The 15736-nt window shown below is 39.9% G+C and overlaps 1 protein-coding gene across 3 annotated transcripts in view; it reads left to right on the forward strand.

The window, feature by feature from the left end:
- The window catches only part of LOC126184737 (filaggrin), a 351145-nt gene that overhangs the window by 261958 nt on the left and 73451 nt on the right, over positions 1–15736 (forward strand). For 2 of the 3 annotated variants that reach the window (XM_049927274.1, XM_049927275.1), the window contains exons 11-12: positions 11557–11708; positions 12879–13067. In XM_049927274.1, the coding sequence (XP_049783231.1) occupies positions 11557–11708; positions 12879–13067 (341 nt within the window). The remainder of the gene's footprint in view (positions 1–11556; positions 11709–12878; positions 13068–15736) is intronic. The other variant, XM_049927277.1, reaches the window with a different exon arrangement.

Consider the following 15736-nt stretch of genomic DNA (forward strand, 5'->3'; position numbering starts at 1 on the left):
CTGGAATACCAACACGCAAAATGAAAATACTATGAACTTATGCACCAACATAATACAGTTCATAATCAATAAATTGTAGTCAGAGTCCACATATTTACAGTTTTCTACAAAGTCATCATGTTTTTCCAACCATTTTTGGTAACATGACACAAGTTTTTCCAAACCAGTATAGTACCAGGTCAGGTCCTGTGCTATTAACAAGCTGATCACTGTTTATGGGACTTAAACCTCGGTGCAACCTCCAGGGTGACCTTAGAGCTAGGGGAACATGTGGAAAACACATGGGGCAAGATCTGGTGAATATGGAGAATGTGGGAACCCTTCCTAGTTCAATCTTTCAAGATGTATGAGGCCGAGCAGTGTCATGAAGGAAGAGAACTTTACGATACAAAAGTCCAAAACATTTTCTTTTGATGACAGCTTGCAGATTTCTTAAGACATTACAGTACCTTTCTGCATTCATTGTGGTGTTTGTGAGGCAGATGGTGAATGAACAAAACTCCCTGATAGGCCCAAAAAATGATTGCTATAATTTTTTCTTCTGAAAGTATGACCTTTGCCTATTTTGGGGCACTCTTGCCAGGTTTCTCACACACCGTGCCCTGAAGTTTTACCCCAGAAGTCAAATCATGGATCTAGGTCTCATCCCCAGTGGAAAGTCATTTGAAGAGTAGATCTCCCTCTCTGTGATCCATTTCCAGAAATATTCTGTCCGAATCCATCTGTTGCTGGTTGTGGACATCACTTGGCAAACATGGCACCCATTTTGCACATTTTGCGGTAATGAAAATGGCCTGTCAGGATCTTTACAGTGGATGGGTCTCCAATTGCAGCTCCAGAAATTAGCTGCATTAGGATGTTGTCAGTGGTTATTGTGACAGTCTTTCTCCATAATATTATAAATTGCAATAATGGCATCACCACAGGGCTGAAATGGGCCCCCCTGTGTGCTGTTCGCCGTGCACATCTTCACTCTCTTCCACAAAATGTAGACGCCAATGATGAATGATTTGAACACTCATACGGCCTTGCCAATAGACAGAGGTTAACTCTCAATGGATATCAACAGTGCATAATTTCACTGCGATAAAATGAATGACAGAGTGCAAATCACAAGCGGACTCACTTTTTAGTGGTAACTCCATGCAAGCTGGCAGAATACTGGCAAGATACTGCAGTATGCATTGTAAACTGGTGTGAGCATTGTCAACACATACCAGCTGATCTTGCCTGCCATCACATATCATGGGCATAGCTTATTTTTCAGAGAAATAAAATAGGGAAACTTATTTGTTGGTGCGACCCTCATAATCACTTTTACCTAGCAAGGTGGCACAGTTGTTAGTGTACTGGATTCGCATTTGGGAGAAGTGAGGGGTCAGATCTTCATCTTGCTATCCTGATTTGAAAGGCAAATTCCTGAGTGGTTCCTATGGGAAGACTAGGTATTTTCCTTCAAGACCCTTGTCGGATCTGAGTATGTACTTCACTCTAATGTCTTCATTGTTGATGGCAGTCTGAACTGTAATCTTCTTTTCTTCTTGCAGGCCCTTTTTAATCAGTCTATTGCAAAGCATAAGGTTGTTGTAGTTTGGATGACAATTTGGGCAACCATATCATGGTTTTCCATGGGCCCCATAGTTAGTCTGCATCACATACTGCCAAGGATTATGTGAACATTCTGGCTGATCAGGCCCATCCTATGGTACAGTGTTTATTCGCTGATGGTGATGCAGTGTTCCAAGACAGGGCTCCTGTTCACACAGCTCGCACTGTCCAGGACTGGCTTTGTGACCATGAGGATGAACTGCTGCATCTCCTCTGGCCACCACAGTCACCTGTTCTCAATGTCATGGAACCTTCGTGATATACTTTGGAGAGAAGAGAAGTTTGTGTGATTGCTCTCCACCCTCATCATTGTTACCTGTACTTGCTTATATTTTACAGGAAGAATGGCTTAACAGTACCTTGAAAATCATGCGGGATCTGTATTTATCTATTTCAAGATGTTAAAGTTTTAAATATGGCTGTGTAGTCAGCGACCGTTTACAAATTAAAGTTAAGCAGTTACAGCTCTCGGTCACAAAATTAAGTCTTAATTTTTGTGACCAAGGGCTGTAATTGCTTTAACTTTTATTTAAAAATGGCTGGGAATTATTTTAATTGACAGTGGGTTTCCTACTCTATATTAGACATGGTAATGTGTTGTGTTTTGGTGTTTCCATAGTTTTGTCCAACCTCTGTACATCAGCTGTAGGGATTGCAATAGAAACCTTACTTTTGTTTACGCAATTCTGAGAAATTGCTATGCATCTGCCTTGGAGAATACATATGAGACACTTGTGTGAGTTAGCCTTGATTGGTTCAGATATTTTAGTTACCTGGGTCGTCTTGAAGGAAGAGATTAAGGGAATTTAAAAACCTACTACTAAGTTTTTAACTACATAGTGCAGTCAATGGAGAGATGATCCAGGAATATAGAACTATTCAGTAAATCCTTTTTTTTTTTTTGAAATGATTCTATGGTCTTAATTATATACTTTGTGTGAAGACTGTATTCACAAACAATAAACAGGACAACTAACAGTGCAGTACAATGGCACTTGAAAGTGTTTATAGATTGTATGTGATATAGACAAATATCATTGCACCTCCACAAATGACTTCTTTTTATGATCGTGACTGTGCATGCCTTGACAGTGGTGCAGTAGTGTATGGATGCATGATTGAGTAAGGTGTTATAGTATGAACTGTAGACTAAAGGAAACCAAGGCTTGTCGTAGGGTATGAGATTGAAGAATACTCACTGGGTTGAATATATGTACTAGACTGGCACTGTAGCCTCGATGTCTTTGATTTGCTTGTGTCAGTTTGACACATCTACTTGAAGATTTAACCTGCCACCATTTATTTCATTCACTTTGGAAGGAAATGAGGGGAGTGAGTACTGGTTGCAGCTTTGAATTGTTTCTTGGAGCTGTATTTCTCATGAGCAAGCATGGCACATTTATGTAGGTTTGACCGCTGATCTGACATAGAGTTCATAGAGGTTAGGTCATACAACCTACTCCAGGAAATGAGGGGAGGATTTTGTGTAGTGTGTGTTTCATTTCAGAGCATGGCTTAAAGTAGTTACAATCATGATGGAAAAGCTGATTAAATTAATATATTCCAGGTACTTAATGGTGTCTGAGCAGATTTTTAATCTGACAAATTCTTAAAAATTTATGGGTTCTGAGCAGATTTTTAGTCTTACAAATCCTTAAAAATTTATTCATCAGAATTGACTTTTCTAGTGGGATGTGAAATTACGGTTTGCATGTGTACAAGTAGTAAGATGTAGAGCTCTATTTATAATGATTGCTATTGGATACCAGAATTAATTTTCTGGGCAATATATTGTATGGAGGGAAACACGAGAGCCGTTAAACTAATAACAGTAGCACAGTATTTTGTAAATGACATCATGATCATCTTTTGACTGTAAAATTATTTATTTGTACATGCCAGTATTGCAATTTTGGTCACATGGCTATTAACAAGATGAACTGCAACAAAACTCAACAGGACAGTTGACTGATCAGGTGGTCTGTTTTGTGGAGAGTACATTCAATTAAATAAAGCATTTTACCAGACCTGAACTCCAAGTACAATGATCTTGTCATCCGTCGTATGCTACACCCTTTTTCCCCTTCCCCGTCCCGCCACCAGTTACCTGATATCTAGATTTGTTGCAGAAGAGTTCTTTGTAGTACACTTGAGTTTAGGTGGAACAATGGTATAAACTCTGAATTCACGGTTGGATTGTTAGATTTAGATACACTGTATGTTCTGTGGACGTTCAGTGAGAAGACCCTCAGGGAGGTGGAACATGAGAGAAAACAAAAATAAACAATGCATGTTGTTGTTGTTGTTGTTGTTGTTGTTGTTGTTGTCTTCAGTCCTGAGACTGGTTTGATGCAGCTCTCCATGCTACTCTATCCTGTGCAAGCTTCTTCATCTCCCAGTACTTACTGCAACCTACATCCTTCTGAATCTGCTTAGTGTATTCATCTCTTGGTCTCCCTCTACAATTTTTACCCTCCACGCTGCCCTCCAGTGCTAAATTTGTGATCCCTTGATGCCTCAGAACATGTCCTACCAACTGGTCCCTTCTTCTTGTCAAGTGCCACAAACTCCTCTTCTCCCCAATTCTATTCAATACCTCCTCCTTAGTTATGTGATCTACCCATCTAATCTTCAGAATTCTTCTGTAGCACCACATTTTGAAACCTATTCTCTTACTGTCCAAACTATTTATCGTCCATGTTTCACTTCCGTACGTGGCTACACTCCATACAAATACTTTCAGAAATGACTTCCTGACACTTAAATCTGTACTCGATGTTAACAAATTTCTCTTCTTCAGAAATGCTTTCCTTGCCATTGCCGGTCTACATTTTATATCTTCTGTACTTCTACCATCATCAGTTTTTTGCTCCCCAAATAGCAAAACTCCTTTACTACTTTAAGTGTCTCATTTCCTAATCTAATTCCCTCAGCATCACCCAACTTAATTCGACTACATTCAATTATCCTCGTTTTGCTTTTGTTGATGTTCATCTTATATCCTCCTTTCAAGACACTGTCCATTCCGTTCAACTGCTCTTCCAACTCCTTTGCTGTCTCTGACAGAATTACAATATCTTCGGCGAACCTCAACATTTTTATTTCTTCTCCATGGACTTTAATACCTACTCCGAATTTTTCTTTTGTTTCCTTTACTGCTTGCTCAATATACAGATTGAATAACATCGGAGAGAGGCTACAACCCTGTCTCACTCCCTTCCCAACCGCTGCTTCCCTTTCATGCCCCTCAACTCTTATAACTGCCATCTGGTTTCTGTACAAATTGTAAATAGCCTTTCGCTCCCTGTATTTTACCCCTGCCACCTTTAGAATTTGAAAGAGAGTATTCCAGTCAACATTGTCAAAAGCTTTCTCTAAGTCTACAAATGCTAGAAACATAGGTTTAGCTTTCTTTAATCTATTTTCTAAGATAAGTTGTAGGGTCAGTATTGTCTCACGTGTTCCAATATTTCTGCGGAATCGAAACTGATCTTCGCCGAGGTTGGCTTCTACCAGTTTTTCCATTCGTCTGTAACGAATTCGCGTTAGTATTTTGCAGCTGTGACTTATTAAACTGATAGTTCGGTAATTTTCACATCTGTCAACACCTGCTTTCTTTGGGATTGGAATTATTATATTCTTCTTGAAGTCTGAGGGTATTTCTCCTGTCTCATACATCTTGCTCACCGGATGGTAGAGTTTTGTCAGGACTGGCTCTCCCAAGGCCGTCAGTAGTTCCAGTGGAATGTTGTCTACTCCCGGGGCCTTGTTTCGACTCAGGTCTTTCAGTGCTCTGTCAAACTCTTTACGCAGTATCGTATCTCCCATTTCATCTTCATCTACATCCTCTTCCATTTCCATAATATTGTCCTCAAGTACATTGCCCTTGTATAGACCCTCTATATACTCCTTCCACCTTTCTGCTTTCCCTTCTTTGCTTAGAACTGTGTTTCCATCTGAGCTCTTGATAGGTCTCTTTAATTTTGCTGTAGGCAGTATCTATCTTACCTCTAGTGTGATAAGCCTCTACGTCCTTACATTTGTCCTCTAGCCATCCCTGCTTAGCCATTTTGCACTTCCTGTCGATCTAATTTTTGAGACGTGTGTTTCCTTTTTGCCTGCTTCATTTACTGCATTTTTATATTTTCTCCTTTTATCAATTAAGTTCAATATTTCTACTGTTACCCAAGGAGTTCTACTAGCCCTCATCTTTTTACCTACTTGATCCTCTGCTGCCTTTACTACTTCATCCCTCAGAGCTACCCATTCTTCTTCTACTGTACTTCTTTCCCCCATTCCTGTCAATTGTTCCCTTATGCTCTCCCTGAAACTCTGTACAACCTCTGGTTCTTTCAGTTTATCCAGGTCCCATATCCTTAAATTCCCATCTTTTTGCAGTTTCTTCAGTTTTAATCTACAGTTCATAACCAATAGATTGTGGTCAGAGTCCACATCTGCCCCTGGAAATGTCTTACAATTTAAAACCTGGTTTCTAAATCTCTGTCTTACCATTATATAATCTATCTGATACCTTTTAGTATCTCCAGGATTCTTCCATGTATACAACCTTCTTTTATGAGTCTTGAACCAAGTGTTAGCTATGATTAAGTTATGCTATGTGCAAAATTCTACCAGACGGCTTCCTCTTTCATTTCTCTCCCCCAATCCATATTCACCCACTATGTTTCCTTCTCTCCCTTTTCCTACTCTCGAATTCCAGTCACCCATGACTATTAAATTTTCGCCTCCCTTCAGTACCTGAATAATTTCTTTTATCTCATCATACATTTCATCAATTTCTTCATCATCTGCAGAGCTAGTTGGCAAATAAACTTGTACTACTGTAGTAGGCATGGGCTTCGTGTCTATCTTGGCCACAATAATGCGTTCACTATGCTGTTGGTAGTAGCTTACCCGCACTCCTATTTTTTTTAATTCATTATTAAACCTACTCCTTCATTACCCCTATTTGATTTTGTATTTATAACCCTGTATTCACCTGACCAAAAGTCTTGTTCCTCCTGCCACCGAACTTCACTAATTGCCACTATATCTAACTTCGACCTATCCATTTCCCTTTTTAAATTTTCTAACCTACCTGCCCGATTAAGGGATCTGACATTCCACGCTCCGATCCGTAGAATGCCAGTTTTCTTTCTCCTGATAACGACGTCCTCTTGTGTAGTCCCTGCCTGGAGATCCGAATGGGGGACTATTTTACCTCCGGAATATTTTACCCAAGAGGACGCCATCATCATTTAACCATACAGTAAAGCTGCATGCCCTCGGGAAAAATTACGGCTGTAGTTTCCCCTTGCTTTCAGCTGTTCGCAGTACCAGCACAGCAAGGCCATTTTGGTTAGTGTTGCAAGGCCAGATCTCTCAATCATCCAGACTGTTGCCCCTGCAACTACTGAAAAGGCTGCTGCCCCTCTTCAGGAACCACACGTTTGCCTGGCCTCTCAACAGATACCCCTCCATTGTGGTTGCACCTACAGTACGGCCATCTGTATCGCTGAGGCACGCAAGCCTTCCCACCAATGGCAAGGTCCATGGTTCATGGGAGGATACATATTTACAAGAAAAGAAGAACATCTGATTTGCTAATATTCCCTTGCAAAATCTTATGAAATGGTTATCAATGATGTGGAAAAAGTAAAACACATTCAAACACATTTTTGGTTGCAAATTAGTATGAAACTTATCACAAACATTAAAACATAAATGTACTACAGTGTTTTTATTGGGCACCAATAAAACTCTTACATTACTCTTAATTGTACTAAAATCTTCATGGTTACTAGCAAGTTACTGAAAATGTGGATTCATGAGTAATGGACATCTTTTTCGGTCAAAGTAAGTGTTTTTAATCTTAATGTACCCTTTCTAGTAGTGATGATTCCTCAGAGTTGTTAGTTTGAAGGAGGTATATGCTATACAATCACAAATAATTCATATTATACACTTTAGGTTTGAGAAAAATTTAGCTTGGCTTGATGGTTGACCCAAAATATTACACAGTATGTTTTTGCAGAATGAATGTAAGCAAACTATGCAAGCTTCTTTATTTTAATACATCATGTCTGTCTGATGACATTCACTCCACAGATATGCATTTGTTTAGGTGTTTGAGCAGTTCTGTTCTGTGCTGCTCCTAAGTGACTTTATTATCAAGTCATTATCCCAAGAATTTATATTGTTAACCTCTTCTATCTTTATGCCATCAGTTTTTATACATATGTTTTGTGGAAACCTTTCTCAGGTTCTGACCTGCGTATGTGAGATTTTACAAAGTGGAATGACAGTTCAATTACTAGAAATCTTTTATCAGTCTCCATAAAGGTTTCATCAACAGTTCTTCCTAAAGTCATACTTAATTTGCTGTTTATCTCAATGTTCAGATTACGTGCTATCTAAAATAGCTTAGTGTCTTGTATTGTCACAGGTGGAGAAAGCATCATCAATATATACAAGGAAATGTGAGGCCTGAATATGGAACCTTGTGAGACACCATATACACACATCAAAAAAGGTTTTCCATCACCTTGGTTCCAAGAGTTCTGGAACCTGTACAGGATATTGGAATAGAGATCAACATAAACATCATTTCCGCCCTTTTTATTGCTCATGAAAACCACGCATTGCATGTTGTACCACCACACAGCGAGACCTTCAGAGCTGGTGGTCCAGATTGCTGTACACACCAGTACCTCTAATACCCAGTAGCACATCCTCTTGGACTGATGGATGCCTGTATTTGTCGTGGCATACTATTCACAAATTCATCAAGGCACTGTTGGTCCAGATTGTCCCACTCCTCAACAGCAATATGGTGTAGATCCTTCAGAGTGGTTGGTGGGTCATTTTGTCCATAAACAGCCCGTTTCAATCTATCCCAGGCATGTTCGATAGGGTTCATGTCTGGAGAAAGTGCTGGCCACTCAAGTCGAGCGATGTCATTATCCTGAAGGATGTCATTCACAAGATGTTAAAGATGGAGGCACGAATTGTCATCCATGAAGACAAATGTCTTGCCAATATGCTGCTGATATGGTTGCACTGACGGTTGGAGGATGGCATTCACGTATCATACAGCCATTACGGCACCTTCCATGGGCCACCAGTGTGTACGTCTGCCCCCCCATAATGCCACCCCAAAACATCAGGGAACCTCCACCTTGCTGCACTCACTGAACATTGTGTCTAAGACATTCAGACTGATTGGGTTGCCTGCAAACACGTTTCCGATGATTGTCTGGTTGAAGGTATATGCAACACTCATTGCAATGTGATGCCAATCCTGAGCAGTCCATTTGGCATGTTGTTGGGCCCATCTGTACCACACTGCATGGTGTCGTGGTTGCAAAGATGGACCTCGCCATGGATGTCAGGAGTGAAGTTGTGCATCATGCAGCCTGTTGCGCACAGTTTGAGTAATAACACAACGTCCTGTGGGTGCACGAAAAGCATTATTCAACATGGTGGTGTTGCTGTCAGGGTTCCTCCGAGCCATAATCTGTAAGTAGTTGTCATTCACTGCTGTAGTAGCCCTTGGGCGGCCTCAGCGAGGTATGTCATCAGCAGTTCCTGTCCCTCTGTATCTCCTCCATGTCCAAACCACATCACTTTGGTTCACTCCGAGACGCCTGAAAACTTCTGTTGTTGAGAGTCCTTTGTGGCACAAAGTAACAATGCGGACGCGATTGAACCACGGTATTGACTGTCTAGGCATGGTTGAACTACAGACAACATGAGCCGTGTACCTCCTTCCTGGTGGAGTCACTGCAACTGATCGGCTGTCGGACCCCTTCCGTCTAATAGGTGCTGCTCATGCATGGTTGTTTACATCTTTGGGTGGGTTTAGTGACATCTCCGAACAGTCAACGGGCCTGTGTCTGTGATACAATATCCACCGTGAATGTCTGTCTTCAGGAGTTCTGGGAACTGGGGTGAAGCAAAACTTTTTTTTATGTGTGTATATGCTATCTGATGAAAAGTATCTGGACACATATTAGTGGACGCTAATATTGGATGTGTCCATCCTTCACCTGTATGATAGCTTGAACTCTGCTATTGAGTGAGGTGGTGCAGTGTTTAGCACACTGGACTCTCATTTGGGAGGACAACTATTCATATATGAGTCTGACCGTCCTGATTTCCCTGAATTGCTCTTGGCAAACACTGGGATGGTTCCTTTGAAAGGGCAAAGTCAATTTCCTTCTCAATCCTCAAAAACACTCCTAGATTGTGTTCCATCCCCAGTGACCCTCGTTCTCAATGTGACATTAAACCCTAATGTTCTTTCGAAATCTGCTGGGCACACAGTTTCAATGAAGTGTCAGAATACCTCTTGGAGGAATGGTAACCTATTCTTCCGCAAGATTCGAAACCAATTAAAGTGATGATGTTGCAGGCTGGAATCTGGAGCATAGTTGACAACTAATTCATCCTAAAGGTGTTCCACTGGGTTTGGGTCGGGACTCTGGATAGGCTAGTTCATTTCAGGAATGTTATTATCCACAGACCATTGCTTCACAGATGCTGCTTTATGACAGGGTATATTGTCACACAGATACAATCAGTCATCACTTTGGAACTGTTCCTCTATTGCACACAGATCACAATGCTGTAAAATGTGTTCATGTCCTGCTAAATTTAGTGTTTATTGTTAATGCAATAAGTGGACTGCACCATAACAATGAGAGACACCCCCATACTGTAACACCGCCTCCTCCATACTTCACTGTTGGCACTAAACATGATGGCAGCTAACATTCTCCAGGCATTCATCATAGCCAAACCGGGTTGTTGCAGGCTGTACTGTGATTAATTGCTCCAAGTCACTCATTTCCAGTCATACACTGTCCAGTGGCATCACTCTTTACACCACGTGTAGCTTCGCTTAGCAGTGATTACAGAAATGTGGGGTTTGTAAGGATTTGCTTGACCGTTGTACCCAATTGTTTTTAACTTTCTATGCACTGTCATTGTGCTAGCTGGACCACTGGTAGCACTTAGGAACTCATGAGTGATTCCTTCCTCTGATTTCTTGCAATTTTCTACAACTCTCGGCAATACTTGACAGTCCCTGTCTGTCCGTACGTGAGTTCTGCCTGGTCTTCGTGTGGCTGTTGTTATTCCTTTACATCCCCTCTACACAGTCATCGCACCAATGGTCTACTAGGCAGCCCTAGAAGGGTTGAAATGTCCCTGACTGATTTGTTGCTCAGATGGCATCCAATGACTAAACCACATCCAAAGTCACTGAACTCTCCTGACTGATCCATTCTGCTGAAAAAACAGCTTCTCTGCTGAAAACACAATATTCTCTGCCTCATTTTATACTGGTAGATTTGCCTCGTGACATCTAGTGGTCAATTCCACATTACATAGGAGTATCTGGTTACTTTTCATCGGATAGTATATCTAGTTCCCGGTCAGATAAGGGCTGATAGCTTAATGTCTACATTGTTTCAGATTGACCCCTTTGATTTCTGTTAAACATGTAACTTGAACCATTTTCAGAAATTCCTCTGTGATGCCATAAATTCTAATTGTACTAAAAAGGATGACAAATCTGGTGGATGGTTTCTTTAATTAGGGTTTGGCCATTTCTGTTCTTCCCCAAATTAGCTAGTGTTCCATCTCTAATGACCGGATCACAGGTGAGACAAAGTCTTACCTTTGTTTCCTTTTTATAACAGTAAAAACCAGAGTCTTGAATACAAAATGGTGATAGTGGTGGTGATGGTGATACTTTCAGTCACTAAGTTCCCATTTGTGCTCTGTTTTTTATGTGGTTCACTGAAATTTCGGCTTTTTTGATAATATTTATTTTTTATGCTGGGGTTCAGTCGTTCTACCTTTGTGAATTGTAGTTTTTGAATTTATTGAATAATCTGATATTATGGCATTGATTTAATTACTTGATGGCCCCATTAATTATAGGTTCACTTGGTGGCAGCATGCAGCATCCAGCACTGTCCATTCCAAATAATTCCAGCACACTTCCACTTGAAACACAGCATGCTTCTTTGAAGAGGAAAAAGGAAGCACCACCACCACCTACATTGTATTCCCCAATACTGGAGAAAACAGAGGTGAGTTAGGAAGAGCATAATAAATTATTTAGAGCACCAAGTAAATAGGAAGCATTGCCAATATTGCAGCATGCAGGGACAGATATTTGGTTATGGAATATATAAATTCTAGTTGTTGCCATGTGGTTATTTGTACAGCATCTTGTATATAATAGAAAATCATTATGAAACAGCATGTTGATTCCTTTCAGGCAGACTTGAAAACAATTTTACCCAAATTTTAATATTTTTCAGTAGCTGTTGTTTTTGTTTTACTTGCTTGTTCTGTAAATTTGACCTAAGGTAGCCATATATGCAACCAGTAGTTAGTAGATGACTTAGCTTTGGAATGAGATTTATTTTTAATTTGAATTTGTTTAAACAACAGTTTTATAAATTTCATAGTCAAAATTATTTTGACTCTTCGAAGAGGTCACATCACATGTACACAAAGTAGGGTGTTTCTCACAATATATTAGTGTGCAGCTGCTTTATGGTGTCCTTGAGCTCTGATATGTTTCATCAAAATTAGTTAACTCAGTGGCAGTGGATGAGCAGTTTACAACATAAATGTTCTTACATTACATTGAAAGGTGAAAATGGCAGCACTCCTGTCCAACCTTGTGTGATATAAAGTGAAGAAATGTATGGAGCAGAGGTAGGAGGAATACAGATGTGTGGACTCAATTGGGTCCCACTTTTAAGGTGACTGCCTTTAACTGAACGTATTTGGTATGCATATAAATTTGCAGAAACAATCCCTGTTCAGTCAGACCTCCTACACAACAGTTTCCTACAGAGTGGAAGAACGTATCTGTAGTAAACTTCTTGTTGACTGCCACTACAGTGATTAACTTTGGTGAAACTTATCTCAGCATAAGGACTCAGCAAAAATAGATTTCTGCACTAAATACTAATCAGTAATTAGTTACTTGGTAATGTGAAGAGTCTCATTTCTTTTGTGTCAAGTTAGTGTTATGCACTGACATTGCACTGCCTTGTAATCAGACAACAAGGCAACACTAAGTCAATTAATTCTCTCCAATCTACATCCTTTTCTATGCAGAAGTAGACTTATATGGGATGTGGATGTAGTGCATGTGTCATATTTTACACTTTAAAAGTTGCATGCCTCTATCAATGTAGCTTTATTGGTTTCATTTTCTTCTTTCATGTCTTTTATTTTTTCAGCGCCAGTGTAGTCCTGTGCCCCAAACCTTGTCACTGCCTATTCCTTGTAGTCATTATCAAAGTAATATTAATGGTAATGGCAACAGTAGTTTTGTGTTTCGCCCACTTTCTCTCCCGGCACCTTCTTATATGGAGGCCAAAAAAAGCAGCGATAGTGCTCTCACCCTGGACTCGCAGCAGCTTGGACAGGTCAGTTTCTTTTTGTATTACGTATGCATAAGTACATGGCAGTATATGTTTATATTTTTATTTATGGTCTGCTTAATTCTGCATGTACTCAATTCTGCATGATCTTGGGTTGCATTAAAGCAGCTTCAGTCACATAATAAATGCACGAGTTATGTGATCAGGGCTGAAGCCTCTTCTTTGATTTTATAATTGGGGAACAGTGATTAGAAGGGTTTCATGTCTCAAATGTTTGAATACCACAAGGGTAAAATGCAATATTTAAAAAGTTAAATACCTTACCACACATTTTTGTAAGACAGGCAAGAGAATAAATGATAGTATATTCATGATCATTCCACCATGAAAACGATGATTTCACCAGAGATCTACATAAAATCCTGAAGAAAAGAAATAGATGTAAATTTCATAATTAGTGAGACACTTATCTTAACAGTTATCATGTCTGTCACTTTTGGAGATGCACTAACTTACAAGATACATTCTTTTTGTGTGGATGTATTTGGGAAAAACCATTCTTTTCAGTGGCTCATATAATGAATTAATATTATTTCAAATATGAGTCTATATATATTTTCAACAAAAATGTATTCTAACTTAGAAAAGCCAGCTTCATATCTTCCTTATTACTTTGTTCTATTGCATGCACATCATTAGTTGAGACCAAATGGCAAAATGAGGTTTAGCACAAAAGCAGTCAGCCAAGCAGGGACAAGTAACTCGGTGGTCAGTGAAATCCCTGGCTGTGTCTGTCTGCTGCAACTATTGCACAGTATTTACGCTACTCTTAGCATTAGCTGATTCATGACTGATTAATCAATTTTTTGTCTTAGAACGGGTGCTGACATATTGTTAGAATGCCATTTAAATTTTATCGAGAAATGTTCTGTTGCTCAGTCCTATTTTAACATTTCTTTATAAGATCACTTTCTTGTCTGTCTGTCTGTCTGTTTGGTAAAAATTTTGCAGTCGATTTTAAAGTAACTTCCCAATGAGCTAGAGACTTGAAATTTTGAACATAGCTTAGAACTGGATGACAGTGCAGTACTACCTTTCTTTCTTGTCAGTCTGTTTGGAAGGGATAGGGATAGTGGTAGGGGTGGTGGTGGGGGGGGGGGGAGGAGGAGGAGAATTGTGTGATTAAGGTTGGTAATGTCTGATGTCTCAGCTACCGTGCGACACCTTGGCTATCATGCAGGACCAGCTTGTTGTGGTGGGAGTATCAAAATGCATTCGAGGCGGTATGTGACATATGCGAACCCGAAGGTGGAAAGCTAGTGTGTGTGTGTGTGTGTGTGTGTGTGTGTGTGTGTGTGTGTGTGTGTGTGTGTAAATGAAATATATAATGTCATGAAAATGTCTAGAATTCATTGCAAAATTTCACAAGCACAAGAAAAAAAGGCAGAAAATAATTATTTAAATAAAAATAAATTTCTAATATAGCATGTTTTTAAATAGCCCCATACAGATTCCTAACCCTATACAAATAGTCCTGAAAATCTGTGCTTGTGAGTTTTTAATACCTATAACAATACTTTTAAGATTTATAATAAAAGTGTGGTCTGCATACAGTTGATAATAGTTAGGTAGTGACCTATTCATGCATCAGTTGTGTATTGCAAGTGCCACATGTTTTTTGTTATAAATTTTACAGGTATAGTCATAGCTATTAAAAATTCACAAGCACAAATTTTCAGAACAGTCTGTGTTTAAGAATCTATAGGGCTGTGAGAAGTTATTTCATTTTTAATACAGCTTATTTTCCTGTTTAATGACTTTCCACATCTTATTTTCTCCCCACTGGTGTACCAATGCCTTAACTTAGATTTGGTTGGGCAAGTTTTTAAAGCTTTATACTGTCCTCCTGTTCTTCTCTTCTCCTTTGTGTGCCTTTGTCCCACATCGTTGCAGGGTCTACCTGGTTATGAATGAATTTGGCAGGGTTAATTCAAGGAGTGTCCGGATGCCTTTCCTGTTGTCATCCCACTACCACTGGGATGGAATGTTGCACCAACTGTCTATGTGTAGTGTTATTGAAGTAAAAGGAGCAAAAATTTTCTAAATGTTTGCAAATCATGTAACTGAGGTAGGAATTTTCACCTAGGGGGCTGTGGGAAACTACCTAAAAACTATATCCAGACAGGCTGGCACACCGACCCTCATCATTAAAATGCCGGACAGATTCAATCCAGGGCTGGCACACCTCCCTGTCCCGGAAGCAGTGCTTTTAACATGCATGGCTACCTGGGTGGTTACTGGGTGACTTATGTTACACATTCACAACACCCTTTCTCCCAACCTTCTTCCTCCTGCTTTTTAGCTTCTACATGCCCCGTGCTAAGCTAGCTTTTAAGAAGGAGGGTCCTAACATATGCAAAATCTGTCCCCATTATTACATCACATAATCGCTCCACTTTATGTGAATAAGCAACATGAAACATGTTGCCAAGGTTGCTCCGACTGCACTGCAGAAGTTTTGCTGGGAAGCCCTTGAACATCCTCCATATGGTCCTGATCTCCCCCCATGAGATTTCCATACTTTTGAAGCCCTGAAGAAAGGTCTACATGGCCACAAATGCACTTTCGATGCGGTGGTGCACACATGGGTACAATTGTGGTTTTGGTAGGCAACCACAAACATTTTTTCATTAAAGCATTTAGCATCTTCTCTC

The sequence above is a fragment of the Schistocerca cancellata genome, chromosome 4, assembly GCF_023864275.1.
Source record: "Schistocerca cancellata isolate TAMUIC-IGC-003103 chromosome 4, iqSchCanc2.1, whole genome shotgun sequence".
Taxonomy (NCBI): domain Eukaryota; kingdom Metazoa; phylum Arthropoda; class Insecta; order Orthoptera; family Acrididae; genus Schistocerca; species Schistocerca cancellata.